The 17,959-nt window shown below is 38.6% G+C and overlaps 2 protein-coding genes across 3 annotated transcripts in view; both read left to right on the forward strand.

Annotated features, from left to right (window-relative positions):
- LOC144054823 (complement C3-like) overlaps nt 1-919 on the forward strand; it is a 42,434-nt gene extending 41,515 nt beyond the window's left edge. For both annotated transcript variants that reach the window (XM_077570151.1, XM_077570150.1), the window contains 2 exons: nt 5-155; nt 595-919. In XM_077570151.1, the coding sequence (XP_077426277.1) occupies nt 5-155; nt 595-733 (290 nt within the window). In that variant the 3' untranslated portion in view covers nt 734-919. The remainder of the gene's footprint in view (nt 1-4; nt 156-594) is intronic.
- Nucleotides 920-2,821: 1,902 nt separating this feature from the next.
- prkacab (protein kinase, cAMP-dependent, catalytic, alpha, genome duplicate b) lies at nt 2,822-17,551 on the forward strand. Its single transcript, XM_077570757.1, has 11 exons — nt 2,822-3,051; nt 5,935-5,996; nt 8,134-8,262; nt 10,081-10,179; nt 10,980-11,062; nt 11,181-11,307; nt 12,222-12,317; nt 12,779-12,901; nt 13,510-13,569; nt 13,657-13,761; nt 13,846-17,551. Exons 1-11 carry the CDS (start codon nt 3,006-3,008, stop codon nt 13,969-13,971), a joined length of 1,056 nt encoding a protein of 351 aa, XP_077426883.1. The 5' UTR covers nt 2,822-3,005; the 3' UTR covers nt 13,972-17,551.
- Nucleotides 17,552-17,959: the final 408 nt, after the last annotated feature.

Raw genomic sequence — 17,959 nt, forward strand, 5'->3', positions numbered from 1 at the left:
ACAGGAAATATTGATATGGGTGCCCAAGGTAAACTGCGCACATTCTTCAGTTATCCTCACTGCAGCGATGCGTTAGAATTGGACATAGGCAAATCCTATTTAATCATGGGCGCATCAAAAGATATTCGCACTGACGGAGATGACCAGACACAAACGTGAGTCTCTGGATTTGCACCCTGTGTGTGCAAGACCCAAGTTGATTGTCTTTATTTGTATCAAGGCTTTGTAAGGTACGGTGTTCCCTTGTTTTACGCCGGGGTTAGGTTCCAAAAAAATACCCACAATAAATGAAATCCGCAGCAGTTAGCTTTATGTTTTACATTTATTATAAATAAATAAAAAACTCACCACTTATACACTTTTCTAATTGAGGCATTTACATTTTTTCAAAATTTTCCCTTGTTTAAACATTCTCAATAATCAAACCTTCATAAATATAAAAAAAATAGTTACATTACTATAAATAAAAAAAATGCATGCAAAATTGCGATAAAAAAAATTGAGATCAGACAGGCCGTAAAAGGTGAACCGCGTTATAGCGGGGGAACACTGTATACTTGAAACATGACGTTGTTTTCACCCGCTTCTCTTCAGGTACAACTATATGCTTAGAGCGAAAACCTGGATCGAATACTGGCCTACACCCGCAGAGTGTCAAACCCCAGAATACAGTCATACTTGCTTAGGAATGGAGTTCCTGGTTAAGAAACATAAATATTTTGCATGTGAGTAATAGTCAAAGTCAAGCAGAGTCATCGAAAATACCTTTTCACTATTCACTCATCATGTAATTCTTCTCCCTTTATGTCAATAAATGTGACACCATGCTGATTGAAATGAAATGGTTATGAATCTCACTGTCTGTTTTACACATTTCTAATTAAATAATAAATGAGAAATAAATAAATGATGCATCAAATCAGATTATTTTAAAACTAAACATATTGTAAATTTGCTAACATAAGTCATATGTTTGTTGAATAAAGCTGGTTTTCTGATTACTAACGAGTAAGGCCAGAAAGAAGCTCTGTGACATGCAATGAGACTCAGCTCACTCACTTCCCCTACCTCCTTGCTTTTCTATATTTCATTCATAAAATGCAGCATCACTCGCCACTCCATTTTCACTCTGGCCTAAAGTTGCTAGGCAACAGCACCAAAAAAAAAAATAATAAAGAGAGAGAGAGAGTGAGAGAGAGGCGTGGGGTCGTTGGAACCAGGGAGAGGAAAACTTTCTTTCACGCATGTAATTGTTTAATTAAAAGGATTAGGAATGGTAGTCACATTGTCACTATTTTCTATAATTTCCAATTTCTAAATATTTACAGGTGTACAATATGTATATAAATAAAACAATTAATGAAATAGAGGGGCAGAGTCATATGATGGTGATCCAGGGGTCAGCAGCATGGTGCCCGCAGCCCTTTTCTAAAAATAGCTCAGCAGTGATGGGGTGTGATTTAGAAATGTTGTATATGGGATCATTTTCGTCATGCTAATCCTTGCAGAGATTTATAGAAATAGTGTTTTATATTTTCTGTTTCCTACCTTGTTAAATAATTGTTGGTAATTATTGTGAGAAATCCTTAAGATGGTCAGTGTCTTCATGTAGAATCGTAGACGAATAGTGTGAATTACTGGTAATAACATGCACTTCAATTTGAACACGGAAATCACATCAAGCTGTAGCCATTTGCATTATTAGTACGCTCTGTTTTAAAAAGGTTAGTAACCTCTGAGTTTTACAGTCATAACAGCCCTCTCAGGGAAACAATGATGTTACCAATGAAAGTGTTGACACCCCTTAAGAAGCTCTCATTGTTTAAAAGTGCAATTCGACCACATATGCTCCCTCCACTGCAAAATTATCAATTTCTCTGACTTTGCGATTCAGCTGCATCATGTTTGTGTTTCTTTGACTAAAATGAACAGCTTTTTCTTTTGGTCTCTGATTTTGTTGTTGTTCTATGTATGTTTTTTTTTTCCAGGGCTGCATGTATCCTCGTAGTACACGATTCATTTCTTAATTATATACCTACTGATTTTGCACGTTCGCCTATGAGAAGAACACATGTATATAGTAGCCGATGAGACGCTTCCATTTTGGTGGTGGTTGCTGCAGAAACTGCGCTCTCTCCCTCCCGCGTCCGTCTGCCATGCCGCGTCCTGCCAAGCTGGCCAGACCGCGCCGCGCGTGCGTTCCATTCTGACCAACATTACTAAAAATAGCTCGTGGTTGACGTCACTCGGCAAAACGTGTATGAGTCGCTTAGCGGCGGTGGTGAGGGCGGGGGGACTACTGAGGAGTGTGGAGCTCGTTTTTGGAGGGATTTAAGATTTGCGGTACCAGCAGCAGTCAAAACGACAGCCTCGCACTCCCTAATATTGTAACGGTCCTGTCACACCAGGTCAGCGAGGGAGGAAAATATCGGTGACTTTACCCTCATCCCACCCACCACCCCACCTTAGTTTAGTAGGGCGGTGGGATACTTCCGATGGATTGCTGAGTACCAATCACAGCGGAGAGTCCGACGTCGCGGTACAGCGTTGACCAATGGGGAGCCGAGACCCAGCTGTCAATCAAGTCAGATTCAGTTGAGTGGGCGGGACGTTCACTGGGCTGTAGTTCCGTCATCTAGCTCAATCTCGGAGGCTACAGGGGGCCAATGTTGATTTGGGAGAATTCCCGTCGTGGTTGGTGGACAGTTGATTTTAAAAAGCCTCAAGTTGCTAGCACGAAGGCTTTCGACTGACAACACAGCATCAGCGTCCTCTCCGTTGCGTTTTTTTTTTTTTTTTTGGGGGGGGGGGGGGGGGGAGGCTGAGGTGACGGTGGAAATTCAAGGGGGCCTCCTTGCAAGGAGGCAGAGGAGAAGACTGGCTCCTCCGCTACCCGGGATTGTGCCTCAATATCGGCTATCAAGATCAACACCTTGTTTGGATTTAGGAAATACTGTCTAGTCGTAATCGACCTGCTTGGCGGAGCCCGTTGACAGGTTGTCATCATGGGCAACGCGCCCACGGCCAGGAAAGGCAGCGAGATGGAAAGCGGTGAGTTGAGCAACGCAGCACGCTTCACACCTGAGCATCACCTGGCATCACCAGCCTTCCTATCAGCGTTGGAGGCCTTAAGATTTATTTATTACGAGCCACATCAAACTTTGCTAATATGTATAGTAGCTACACACAGCCAGCTGTACAATCTGAGCTGTACATAATGTAGGTCGTGTAGTAGTGTGTTGATGACGTGGTTTGTGTTTGCAATGGTGATTATAATAATGAAACCATCAGAACCGCACAGCACAGCACTTCAAGTGCCAGCCACAGTAGTAAACATCTTTCAAAATCACAGGTGTCTAACTCAAGGTGCGTAGACCAGATCTGGCCTGCCACATCATTTTATGTGGCAGGTGAAAGCAAAACATGTGTCGGCATTGTGTTACTTGTCATCACTTTGAATAACAATTAGTTATTGCAAGCATTTCGTCATCAAACTTTTTTTTAAATAAATTGAGCAATATTTAAAGGGGAAATCTCACTCAACAATAACTAATGGGTGCGAGTGATGACCTCTCACATCAACCCCAAACATGGCGATGAGTATTAAAATTAACAAGCCAAATTATTTGACAAAGGTAACACTGGACACAAAAATGTGAACACCAGGTATTTATCAAACTCTAAAATATATGCTCCGTTTCCCCAGCCTCGAAATGTTACTCTGGAGGTACACTTTCAGCAGCAAAATCCACCTGTTTTTATCCATCTCAGGGGCGGCCATTTTGCCACTTGCGTTCGACTGAAAATGACATCACATCACAGTTATTCTAGGCTCAGGCCATGACCAATCACGGCTCAGCTTCAGAAAACAGGTGAGCCGTAATTGGTCATTGCCTGCTGAGCAGCAGTGGCAAAAGGGCCGCCCCCTGAGATGGATAAAAAAAGGTGGATTTTGCTGTTTAATTCATATTCTACAAACACAATATGAATCAGGATGCTGTGTTTAGACTACTGAGACTGCATAGAACATATGATTGTATTTTTATTTTTTTTGCATTGCCCTCCCCTTTTTATAGCTGCTTTGTAATTGGTCACTTTTTTTTCTTACGTGCAACTGCCACCTCTGGCCAAAAGCGTAACTGCAGCCTCTGTAACAAACTTGTGTATGGGACGCTTGCGAGTACGTGTGCTCGAATAAACTTCTTCTCTTTTTTTTCCCAATTTTCTCGGAGTCTAAGATGGATTTTGGGATGTGCTCGAAGCCAGCCTCTTGTTGTTGTTTTTTCAATTTTCATCCCAATTGTGTTGTACGCTCACTAACACAGCACTACAAGGACAAACACCTTCCACCACTCCACCCTTCCCCACCCCAAGAAACTGCACAAAAAAACAAAAACAGCAAAATCTACCTTTTTTATCCATCTCGGGGGGCGGCCATTTTGCCACATACTGTCGACTGAAAATGACATCACAGTTGCTCAGGGCTCAGGCAATGACCAGTTACCTGTTTTCTGATCCCAGAATAACTGTGATGTGATGTCATTTTCAGTCAAACGCTTCTGGCAAAATGGCCGCCTCCTGAGATGGATATAAAAGGTGGAGTTTGCTGCTGAAAGTGTACTGAAGGAAAGATACAAGCTGATAGGCGCAGTCAAAGTTAAAAAGTCATGGCTTTTTGCACTCAATTAAGCAATGGTGGCGCACACATGATGTCGAAAAAGCTTTAGCATTAACATTTTAAACTTCACAATGCATCTTTAAACTACTTATATTGAATTATGATTAGTTATACATATTGTGAATATGTAATACAATAATATGATGATGCGTTTAAACATTTCTATTGGTTTGAAAATTGTCTCCAGGCCTCCATTTTTCTCCGGTTATTCTGGCTTCCTCCCACATTCCAAAAACATGCTTCCTAGGTTACTTGAAAACTCTTAAATTGTCCAGTGGTTCTTTGTCTGCAAGTGGCCTGTGATTGGATGGTGACCAGAATGTACCCTCAACACTAGTAAGCAGAAGTGGGAGATAAAATAAAAGAATGGCATGGCCCTAATGGAAATCATAACTACAATGTGTGCGACAGAAATACATTTGCCACCCATGTTTTAAATATATATTGCTCATTAAAAATCAAGCTGACTCTCATTGTAAACACCAATATGTTAATATTTCCCATACTTGGCACTTATTTGATTGTGTAAGGGTATCTAATCTTATGCCCGGTGACTGTGCAATGTGCACATACAGTGCATGTGTCAGTGGTTAAGTCCAACACTATTTACTACTACACTTTACTTCTACATTTTCAACTACAAGATCCCATCATATCGACATCTTGAAGTGCACTAAAACACAAATTAAATCAATGTGTGTTGATGTTTTCCAAGTTATTGGAGCCTGTTGAGCAACTTGTTTGGGGAATGCGACTAAAGCTTAGTGTGACTGATTGATTGCTTTTGCTTTGTTGCGTGTTTACTTGGCTAAGCTCACACTCTGCAATTGCATGAAATACTGTACATTTCATGACAAAGTCAGTCTAAATTTATATATTTTTTAATTTAAATAGCACAATAGTTATTTGTGATATGAAGATTTGTCATATAGGGGTAAGGGGCTGTCCACTGCTCACTATGTTACTTTGAGCAGGTATTTGATTTGATGGATTACTGCCTTGCTCAAGAGCACGGAGATGAGATACTGTATATCCCCGTGCCATCAAACTGTACAACTTGGCAATCAGTGTGAGGGGATGGAGAAGACGGGGAAGAGCACCTAATATTTTTGTATTATGCATGCTATGACATTTTATAGTATGTTTATTGAGTTACTATGACACCTTTTAGTACGTTTACTATGAGACTTTTCTCTAAACTTTTTACTTAATAAAATAAGTACTGTAAATAAATAAAGCATTGCTGTCTTCTACAGTCAAGGAGTTCCTTGCTAAAGCCAAAGAGGACTTCCTGAAGAAGTGGGAGAGCCCTGAACAGGTAAGAGAAACCGCCATACAGTACATCTAGAAGTTGTCCGGGATGGAAGATGAAATATATTTATTTATTTATTTATTTATTTATTTATTTTCTATTTCATGGGTCCAAACGTGTCAAATGCTGTCTTATCAAGTAACTCAGTGGCATACACAGTACATTCTATTTAGAGTGGGACCAAATAGACACTCAGCTTTAGAGTAATATTTACACTTGGAAGAGAGTAAAATAAAGAAGTTATTATTATTTGTTTTTAAAGTCACTCAAGGGTTGAGGAACGAACTCACAACCTTCAGCTTGAAAGACAGCCGATCTACTCCCTGAGCCACGCAGCTCCTGCTGTATTTTAGTATATCGTTCGTGTCAGCTGGAATCTTCCTAACTCCAAGAGCAAAAACGAGTTTTTAAAACGAGATAGTTTTTACCTCTTGGAGGTACGCAAACAGTAGAAGTGGCATAGCTCAGGTGTTAGTGTAGCCGTCTCCCAAGCTGAAGGTCGTGAGTTCGTTCCTCAAACGTTGAGTCACTTATTTTTATTTTTTTCCCTCAATTCTATATTTTACTCTCTTCCAAGTGTAAATATTACTCTAAAACGGAGTCTATTTGGTCCCACTCTAAATACAGTCAAATTTACTCTGTGAATTTACCATGTAGGCTTAAAGCTTTGCTTTAGTTCAAAATAATGTAAAATATGTTAGATTTCCCTTTTTAAACCCAAAAGCTATGGAAACATTTTTCTTTTTAGTTTAAATGACTTACCTTAATTTGAATTTTGCACGGCGTTGTGGCGAAAAAGAAAATACATCAATTGGGATTTTCAATACCATTTTTTTTCCCAGACTGATAACAGTGCGAGTACTTAACTTTGAGTAGTTACCGTTACCAAATACCAATACCATTAGTACAAAAAATTCCCCCCAAAACACTGTAGATAATTTTAAAGAAAGACTAAGAGCCAGATTTATAATGAGAAACACTCATATGAGTTTTCCACAATATCAATCTGGGACTTCTCCAGTGATCTGCTCGGGAAAGGCGGGACATTCAGTACAATACTTCGAGCTGATTGGGCAATGAGCTTACAAAACGTTTGTTTTGACCAAACACGGCAACAGATGAAAATGTCGTCATTGTCATTGTAGGTAAAAAAAAAGAAGTACTAACATCTTAACCAGCTAAAAATGTATAAAGCACCTCTCGTTGTGGGTAATGCTGCAGAAACTGCGGGCTCAGTACAAGATGGATTCTCGGGGGTTGGTGAGCTCACAAATGCTGCAAAAATTCAGCTTGCAGGCAAGGTTATATATATCTCAATATAGCAGTTTTTGTTAAAATTGCTTGAAATTAATGGCAATTTGTATTTTTCCCATTACTAATTTTTCTACTTCCTGATCATACAACGGCCATAAAAGTCACGAGAACCAATGGTTCGCTGGTATCAACACTGATACCGATACAGTATCTCTCATCCTTACTTGTCTTTTGATGCTGCAAATAGTAAATCCTTGTTGTGGTGGATGCCGCATGCTAAACTAGCAAACTAGCTGGTGAAATGGTCCTTTCGTGTGTTGCCGTGAGAGGCGGCAGCAAACTACCGACCTATGTCACACATTAGTAGCCATGGCTACTTCTTATTCTTCTTTCATTTTTCCTTCTTCTTCTTATTCCACTTCTTCTATTTCTTATTGTACTTTCTTTTGTCAGGTGCTAAAATGTTTTGATGCATTATTGCCACCTTCTGAAATTGAGTGCGTGCGACAATATTCAAAGATTTATTATGATTCGACTCCTTATGATTCAAATATTTTCTATAATTGGAAGCAGAAGTTTCAAATCCAACCAGAACTTGTTCACTGCCATCAACATGGTTAGGGAACGGAATCCCCGTTTCCATGGGAGGGAGCCCGTGCCCTGCTTTGAAATGAATGCTGCTAAATTTATTACAAATTGCGGTATGAGACATAGTTTAACATTTGGTAGTACAGTATTTCATATTTTGTCAAAGTTGTTGCTGTCTGCGTGTAGACCTCTCATCAGATAGATGAGAAAAAGGAAGTTCCCTGGCAAACTTTAATACTTGAAATGCTTTTGTCATAGAAAAACGGACCGAACTGACAGCTTTGTGTTTGTGTTCATTCAGAACACTGCTGGCCTGGAGCAGTTTGAGAGGTTGAAAACTCTGGGCACAGGCTCATTTGGTCGTGTTATGCTGGTGAGGCACAGAGAAACGGGACAGCATTATGCCATGAAGATCCTCAACAAGCAGAAGGTCAGTCCGGGCCGGAGATCAAGGTACACGCTGTGCCACAATGCCAATTTACAAACAGGTGATGTGTTTGGAAGTGCACAAAAAACATTACAATCATTAACTCATTCACTGCCATTGACGGCTATAGACGTAAAAAAAATTCATTTGAACTATTTCTATTAGTTTAACATTTTGTTCCACTTTTGTTAACAAGAGTATGAAAACCTAGAAAAAAATACATTTAAAACAGATATAAAATTTGTGATTAATCGTGAGTTAACTAATGAAGTCATGCGATTAATTGTGAATAAAATTAATCGCCTGACGCCGCAAATTTTTAATAAACTTCTTTAAAAAAAGTAATTTTATTTAAATTTTTGGTTTTTAATCTTTTCTTTAAAAAAAAAAAATTGATAAGAAAAAAGAAAAGATTATAAAAAATTAGGAGCGTCAGGCGATTATTTTTTTTTTATCATAATTAATCGCATCACTTCACTAGTTAACTCACAATTAATCACAAATTTTATATTTGTTCTAAATGTACAATAAAAAAAGTCTAGGTTTTCATAATCTTGTTAACAAAAATGGGAAAGTTAGGCAACGTGGGTGCCCCTTCCTATGGCATTGGCAGGGTTCTACATTATCGTCCTACACTATTGGGCCAACACAAGCTAAAACCAGCACTGACCCTGTATATCGCTGCCGTTGGGTTGATACAGTCCAACATTCCCTTGGGATATGTAAACTTATAAGCACAACTGAAAATGTACAAAAGTTAAGCGCCGCTTAATGATACAAAACTGCTGTGAATCGTCACCAAAATTCACATGCACATATCTAGTCATGTCAATTCCAACCTCCGAAAATATCAAAACAGTTGCCACCATATTTTGGATTTTATGGGCACTAAGCCTTTTTCTCACCAGACAGTGCACTCATACATTGCACAAGCACAACTGTACCTCATAATGTATGTGACAATTCGATCAATTTCATGTTTTTTCAAAAGCTATACTATTAGTCAGTCCCCAATGACTCGCATATATCTGTGTTATTTTATTCATTTGTCTATTTATTAATTTTACAAATTATTCACCAATCTTGAGCGTTTGAAAATGGCTTTCTTTCTTTGATGATGGAACGTAAATAATTGAACAAATATGCGGTTTTTGGGGTCTTCTGAAAAGTGATCATTTTGGCGGTACAAGGATTATGCATAATACAGTAAAATGATTGTGTCATATTTAGCATTGTATTCTGTATTATTTCACGCTTTAAGAAACGATTACTTCTGTATAGTTACTTTTTTTACATGTTTTTTTTTTGCGGGCCCGTGGCTTCATTATAAAATCGAATTGAATATTTAGTATATTTACAGCAATATCAGGCAATCCATTCCACGACCACTAATACTAGAAGCTTTGTAGAATGTTAAGATTGATTGTAATTAAGAAAATGTAACAAAAAGCACATTCCCATCATTTTTCTTGATTTTTCAGTTTGTGTAGATGATTCTCTCCAGCACATAATGTTCTCAACAAAGCAGCGTATGCAAAGTGTCCATCACGTTTATATATAGTATTTTATTTATTTATTCATTTAATTATTTGTTACTATTTAACCAGCGTTTCAATGCAAGTTTGTCACTGTGGTGTCTCAGTTTGAACACTACATGCAAACAAACAAACAGAGGTAGGAAGACACAAGATTGCTTAGAACTTGAAAATTCCACACAGGAAGGCCAAAGCCCAGATTCAAACCCCAAATTAATAACTGCGAAGCAGATGTACTATTATTCATTGTCAGGCTATTAAACTAGGCTCTTTCTCCCAATTTTAGGTGGTGAAGCTCAAGCAGATAGAACACACTCTAAATGAAAAGCGAATTCTCCAGGCCGTCAACTTCCCTTTTCTTGTACGGTTAGAGTACTCGTTCAAGGTAAGGCGATATTGATTGTCTGTGTTTATTGACACAGTTGCGTATGGTTGTGTGTTGTTCCCATGTGGGAACACCTCGACAGCAGGCCTGTCTGACGCTGTACCTGTTCCCCAGCTGGCCATTCTTCACTTAAGGCTTCATCCATTTAAGCTGTTTGGATGAACCTTAAATGCCCCAGGATTGAATACTTTGATGCCTCAGATAAACCTATTAAGAGCAGGCTTGCCCAGTGTCTGGTTTTTATGCCTCCCTGAGATTTCACACAAATAAGCGGCATATGGAATGAGCCTGGTTGTAGATTGCAAAGATATCAATAATGAGTCAATATTATAATCAATATTTCTTTGGTGCTGGACTGCTGCAGTCGCATTTCCTTTTAGCTGCTTTTTGTAGAGAGTGACCTCTAGTGGCACATTTTTGGGACTACATTATAGGGGCTGTGCTTAATCAAAGATGTCAGTCAGTGTTTTAATGGCATTGAAAGTATGCCTTCTTGATTTTCACATTAGTGATGTCAAAGTTCAATACTCCCAAGCTCAATGAACCCAGTATTCCTGGAGAGGTGGGGAAAAAAAGAGTCAAACTCGTCAACACTTCTTCCCTCATTTGTTGTTACATACAGAAACAGGTTGTCATGTACAGTATGTATATTAAAAAAAATAAATGTGAATGCTAAACTTTCAAACCATGATATTGTTGTTGGTTAGCCTCAATTTTAGGCCTTTCTTTGTTTTAATGATTTGAAAAGTACTTATAGATTTATTTGTAACAGACCATGTTTCACTCTCCCTCCTCTATAGGACAACACCAACCTCTACATGGTGATGGAGTATGTGCCAGGTGGAGAGATGTTCTCCCATCTACGGAGAATTGGCAGATTTAGGTTAGCATGTAGTTGACATGAAGCATTTGTGTGTGTGTGTGTGTGGGGGGGGGGGTGCATACGGAAAATTGTTAATCTGCAAATTTGCACTCCTGTGTTTGTGGGCCTATGTTTGCAGTGAGCCTCATGCTCGGTTCTACGCTGCTCAAATTGTTCTGACCTTCGAGTACCTGCATGCTTTGGACTTGATCTACAGAGATCTGAAGCCGGAAAATCTTCTCATAGATCAACAGGGCTACATACAGGTACATTTAGCCCACCCTTGTTCTATACTAAAGGAAGTGTGACATTGTGATGATGTGTTATTATATCACTGATTCCTGAGAGTTGGGACAAAACGTGCCTAACATAAGGAAGTATTTAACATCTTTTTTAAAAGTTAAATCTGAAGGAATTGTGTCTATGAATGTTTTTTTTTTTGTCATGCATTTTTTACTTTTTTGTATGTGAATTTCTTTGATTGTCTGGTCTGCAGTCAGGAGATCTATGTTATTCTACTTGTGCTTTGCAAGAGGTCACACACTCTAAAAACAATTGGGTCAAAAGTAACCCAATTTGGGATAATAAAAAAAATGGACCGATACACTTTATGGGTCAATTTGACCCAACTTTCTGGGTTGTTTTATAGAAAAAGACCCAATTTGTTGGCCCAAATAAAGGATCTGACCAACATTTATGAGGTTTTTTTTACACTAAAAGACCCATTTCTTGACTCAAAATTGGGTCAAATTGACCCAAGTAGAGGATCGGTCCATTTTTGACCCATAGTTGGGTTATTTTTATGGGGTAGATGCCACGGACTTCCGACTTCCGGGTTTTACACATCAGCGCCGTTTCCGGCCACTGCTGGCCACGTTCCAACACCACAACTGTGCGCTGCCGCTCATCGGCGGGAGGGCGTCTCGGCTATCTGAAATGCTTCGGACACTGAGACAAACACTACACACTCGCAGCCTCGCACCCGTCGACGGGAACGCGCAACCGAGGGGCACAAAGGCGGAAGCGCAAGTACTGGGACGCGGCCCACACGTCACAAACCGGAAACAGGAACAAAGTATAGATGGATGGATGGATGGATGGATGGATGGATGGATGGATGGATGGATGGATACATACTCTAAGTCTGAGTCATTGGGTCATTGGTCTTTTTCCTTCACAGGTGACAGATTTTGGCTTTGCCAAACGTGTAAAGGGCAGGACCTGGACACTGTGTGGCACCCCAGAATATCTGGCCCCTGAAATCATCCTTAGCAAGGTAAACCATTGTTTTCCTCTTTTTACATCTTTTATATCAACTAATATCGGAACTTCTGGCTGTATTACACTTTTTTTTAATCAATGTCATAAACTGTTCATATATATATTAATTAAGACATAAAAAACAATATGTCCTTGTGTCACTTGAATGGTGGTAAAGCTATTATTATTATTATTTAGAAGAAGAAAGATGCAATGATGTTAGCCAAGGCATGTTCCTCAGCATTGAATTTTAATTAAATAAAGGGCCGGACCACCCCAATATTTGGGGGGAAAAAATCAAATGATTTGCCTCATCACATTTTACAAAACAATATTTTTCCAAAGTAATTGTAACACATAAATAATGCACAATTGCATGAGTGACAGATTTTGGTGTGTTTAATAAATTAAAGTTGAAAATGTTGATACTTAGCATGTTTATGAGACGCCTCATGACCATGTTGTCATCCTATTTAGGGATACAACAAGGCAGTGGACTGGTGGGCGCTGGGCGTATTGGTCTATGAGATGGCTGCCGGGTACCCCCCTTTCTTTGCTGACCAGCCTATTCAGATCTATGAGAAGATTGTATCGGGGAAGGTATGATTCACTGTCCGACTGATTCTTACTGTATATATCACTGTCGGCTGATTATTGAGTAGGAATTGCAATTTGAGCTATTCAGAAAAAAACAACCTAAGCAGTTATACAACAAAGTTTTTCATTGAGGGGTTAGTGGCTTAATGGAAGTGTAAATTCCCCCATAATACAATATATATATATATATATATATATATATATATATATATATATATATATATATATATATATATATATATATATATATATATATATAGTTATATATAGTTTCGCTCTTCTTTCAAAATTACACGGTCTCAAATTGAATACGTATGCTGCCATCTAGTGTTCAAAAGTAGAATTGCAGCACACCCAATACCAAGTGATGACTGGTTTGGCAAAAATAACAATAAATGCTTTTGTTCACTTCTTTGTGTTCTTAATCTTTTATTTTATTTTTTAAATATAAATATATACAAATATTTATTTTTATCTTATTTTTTTTTAAATATTTTTGCTCTGTGCAAGTGAGGCACACAACTTTAAAGGGTGAAGATCAATCTTGGTCAACTTTAGAAAGACAAATTGTGATGGCTTGAGAAAAGCAAGCACTTTGTTATCTGCCTTAGGTGCGTTTCCCGTCTCACTTCAGCTCTGACCTGAAGGATCTCCTGAGAAATCTGCTACAGGTAAAACGTTGCAGCTAATGCACTTGTGTGTGTGTGTGTTTGTTTTGTTTGTTTTCTAATGGAGGAATGTATTGGTCTCATTTTCAGGTTGATCTCACTAAACGCTATGGAAACCTGAAGAACGGGGTCAATGACATTAAGGGACACAAGTGGTTTTCAACTACTGATTGGATTGCCATTTACCAGAAAAAAGTATGTATGTTTTCCGTGTTTTGTATATTTCTGTGTGCAGATGCAGGCGAAATGTATTTTTCTTTTTTTTTTGTCCACCAACAGGTGGAAGCTCCATTCGTCCCCAAGTTTAAGGGGCCAGGCGACACCAGCAACTTTGACGACTACGAGGAAGAGGAGATCCGCATTTCCTTCAATGAGAAATGTGCCAAGGAGTTTGCTGAGTTCTAGAGTGAGTGAATGAGGGAGGGCGTCGAAAAGGAAGCCGGGGGAGTCGCAGCTTGGCTGGTCAAGTGGGGAGCGTACCGTCTCCTGTCACAATCACAAGCACCAGCTGCAAAAAGAGAGAAAAGGGATCGAGCGAGCAGACTGAGAACCAGCAGTGTTGCCTTTTTCTGTTCTCTTTTCTTTATGATTCGGTCTCATTTATGGATCCCTTTATAATGAAGGTGTGCTTCAGATTCAAAGGTTGTTTAGAATCTCTTCTACAGTTTCCTCCCTGCTGGTATGGTGTCATCTTTCACGTTTGCAGCCCAAGAGAGGCAAATGCATTCGTCAGAATCATCTGTCGGTCATGTGTGAGGACCACTGCAAAAGGACCAGCTCAAGTCTGCACTGAATTCTAAATTCACGTTGATAAATTGGCTGGTTTGCAGACATGTCACACTTGATACACATTCGGCTTGATAGGCTTTTTTCTTTTTTTGATGACTTGTGTGTGTCAGTATTTAGTCTCTTTGCGACTTGGCAACTTTATCAATCTTCACGACCATTTTAAATGTTTAAATGTGTCTTAATGAAATCATGTCACGCTAACTAACACAAACAAGCTCAGTTTGGTGAAGGAACGCATAATGTTACATACAGTAATGGTATCTCAGGTTTGAACATATCACTCGGTGGGGACATTTGATGAAACATAGCTAACATGTTGAATGAGAAATGTCAAGTTCTGGTCAGAATTCAAAAGGAACAAAAGGGAATTTGTCGATATTTTGATTCGTGTCTTCCACACGTTTGCCCTTCCATTTGGTTTTGTGGACAAAAGTTGTGTCATCTGCGGTCAGATCGCACCTGCTGTGCATGTTTTTAAACTGAAAGAGACCATCTGAGGAAAACTGCTTCTGTATTATCAGAGCACTTTGATCATCTGTCATTGATGCTGCTAGTCTTATTTGTGTGTGTGTGTTTTAATATCCTACGACTCAGCTTAAGCCATCACCTCTTTTTTATGTTTTATTCCATCGAGTAATGTTTCACAAAAAAAACCCAAAAAAAACGAGCATAACAGATTGAGCTGGCCAGGAAAAGCGAAAGCATCTGCAGCTAGCTGTTGGAGAGGCTAACATGGTTCTTAGTGTAGTGTATACATGTGGTCAGTCACTCCTTAAGCTATGACAGCAAGTGTTTTGACAACAGATTTTAAACATTCTAAAACAAAACAACCATCAAAGCCTTTTAGTGTAATTTTATAGCTTCTGTACATTTTGATGCACCGCCATTTAGGGGAGACCGGAGCTTGATGTTACACTTTTTACATCTTTTCGGAATCAATACATCACATATGTACAACAAAATGTATACCAGATGAAAGACCAAATTATCAGGTATATATTTTGTATTCATGTCATTTTCATATTTTGTGTCAGTGCAGAGTTATAAGCAATCAAATATTGAGTGTGAACATGTGACATGCAGTCCCACCATCGGGGAGGTTGTCTCACTCTCGGGGTAAAATGGCACATTGTATTTTGTAATAAAACAAGGGCAAAAGTATTGTTTTTGTTTTACTTGAAAGTGAGCTTTTACGTCAGCTAAATAACATTTTCATAATTACCTTGAAAAATGTGTTGAACATTTGTCATTTTTCAAATCCTTAGGAACAGCTGGCATGTAGGTCATGGCTCTTAGCCTCAAATGCCAGTTTTGCCTTCCTTTGATTGAAAATTCAAGATTAAATTGAATATCAAAAAAAAAAGCGCTGCTTCATCATGAAATTTAAACCAGTCCTGAAATGTGGACATAGTTACAACAATAACTGGGCGATCCATTTTTTTTTTAAACACTCTGACAAACCAATTTCCTTACTCGTCAGATTTATCATCCAAAATTCAATTCTGGCATAAACCGGTTTGCCAGCAGAGCATTTTTCATTGGCCCATTCTTTGGATGTCTGACAGCTAACCCAAAAAAATGACATGTTGCTTCAAACTAAGATGTTGGCTAATATCAGCTCTAGGTTAAAGTTAGCTTTAAACAGACCAATGACTGAGGCATGAAAAGATTTCTGAACCTCCCCTCGAACGAGTCCACATGAATTTCTCCCAGAATGTGTACAAAATGTGTTGGGCTGAAATCTTATGTCACAAGTTGGTAAATTTTATATTTCTCAAAAAATCTGTTCTATTGGTCATGTGTGGGTGTTATTTATTAATTATTATTATTATTATTGTTATCCATCCATTTTCCAAACTGCTTAATATTATTTTTTATTAAATTTTTGTAAAACAAATTTTTTATATACAAATCAATGACCAAGCTGAAGTGTTGAAAATGTCTTGCTCTCGTTGATGGTGCAATATTAATGGTTAAACACGTTTTGGGGGTCTCCTGAAAAGTGTCTATTTTGGAGGTAGAATATTTCGGACTGATGCCAGCGATATATTAGGTTGAAATATTTTCCTTGCAAAATAGTTAACTGCCGCTCCTTCCAGTTCATAATGTGCTATTTTCTTTTCAGACAGGGTATTCCACTTTTTAGTTGCGCCCTCTGGTGGAGAAAATAATTGCTACGTGACAACTTAACCCGTATGACAACAAGCCCTTGTCTCCCTTACTAGTTCTCAATATTTTAGTCGAATTTCACACAAAAAGTTGTGTGCTGTAAGGCACTTCATCTGCAGTAGTTTGTATAAAGTTGATGTTTTTTTTATGAATTTGACAATGAATGTGGAGGGGAAAAGAAAGGGGTGATTGGTAGTAGTTCACATGGCTGACTTTCGTACATCTGGTGTGGGCTCAGTGCCGCATTTGGAATTGCCCTGTGATGATTTAATTCTTAGTCTTGGCCCCTACAGGATTCCTTTCAATGTCTGCATGATGACTCAAAGGATGTGTCCCCAGGTTTAGTACACAACTTTTTTTCTTTCTTTTTTTACTCATTTCTATCACTTTCAAGCAGCATGCACTATTTTCTTTCTTTATGTATGTATGTATTTATTTATCTGTCCCTGAAATGAGATGATTCATCAAAAGAGGTTTATCCTAATGAAATGACCGAGGCTTATCTAACAATACACTAAAACAACAATTGCTCACTTACTGAGCAGTACTTTTTCTTTTATGAAGAGAGGAGGAATTATTGACTAATTAATCTGATGTCAAATCCACATCAGCAATCAATCATTGCTATTTGTTTGTGTACTGTTGTAACCCACTTGTTAAGGCGTCACACTTTCTGTATCCCATCTACGTCACATTCAATGTTGACTAACATCATGGACAAAATGAAGTTTGAATTTATGTATGATCAAACAATATTGTGTCTGATCGATGTTTCTGCAGTGGCACTTCTACTCAAAGCAGGCACAATGCTGGTATGTTGTCACACTTATAAGGAAATGAGAGACTCTGGTGTTAACCCCCGCCACACATACAAAATAAGACGCACGCACACGCGTGCGCGCGCGCGCACACACACAGAGCGAGAGAAAAGAGAAGTCTTGGCAGCAGTGACATAAAAAATGTGAGTGTAATATTTTACAACATGAATATCATCATTCCAATAAAGTTTTACTTAATTATCCCGAAAGGCCTTGTCTCTCCCGAAGTGGATTTGTTGCTTCTGTAATGTTAACACACTGTTACTGTACTTTTACTACTATTACTACCACTACTTTGAACTCGAGTATTTCTTTTTCAGACAACTTTTTATTTTTACTCCCCTAATTAACGGATATGTAATTTTAATTTGGCTGTTTCTAATAGTTTCGACCAGATTTGGTTGTATTTCTAGTTATAACAACTTATAGAAAAGAGCAGTGTGGCTAATACCTTCCCCCCTTAGGTAAGACGCCCCACGTCCATACTTCTCTTCCTGACCACTAGATGGAACTTTTTTTTTTTTTATTTATCTCAGCTGCTTCCTTGGACTAAAGCGGCATTGTTAAACTTTACCTAGCATTGAAACAATTATGCTGGGAATCAAAACAACTGATTT

The sequence above is a fragment of the Vanacampus margaritifer genome, chromosome 7, assembly GCF_051991255.1.
Source record: "Vanacampus margaritifer isolate UIUO_Vmar chromosome 7, RoL_Vmar_1.0, whole genome shotgun sequence".
Taxonomy (NCBI): Eukaryota; Metazoa; Chordata; class Actinopteri; order Syngnathiformes; family Syngnathidae; genus Vanacampus; species Vanacampus margaritifer.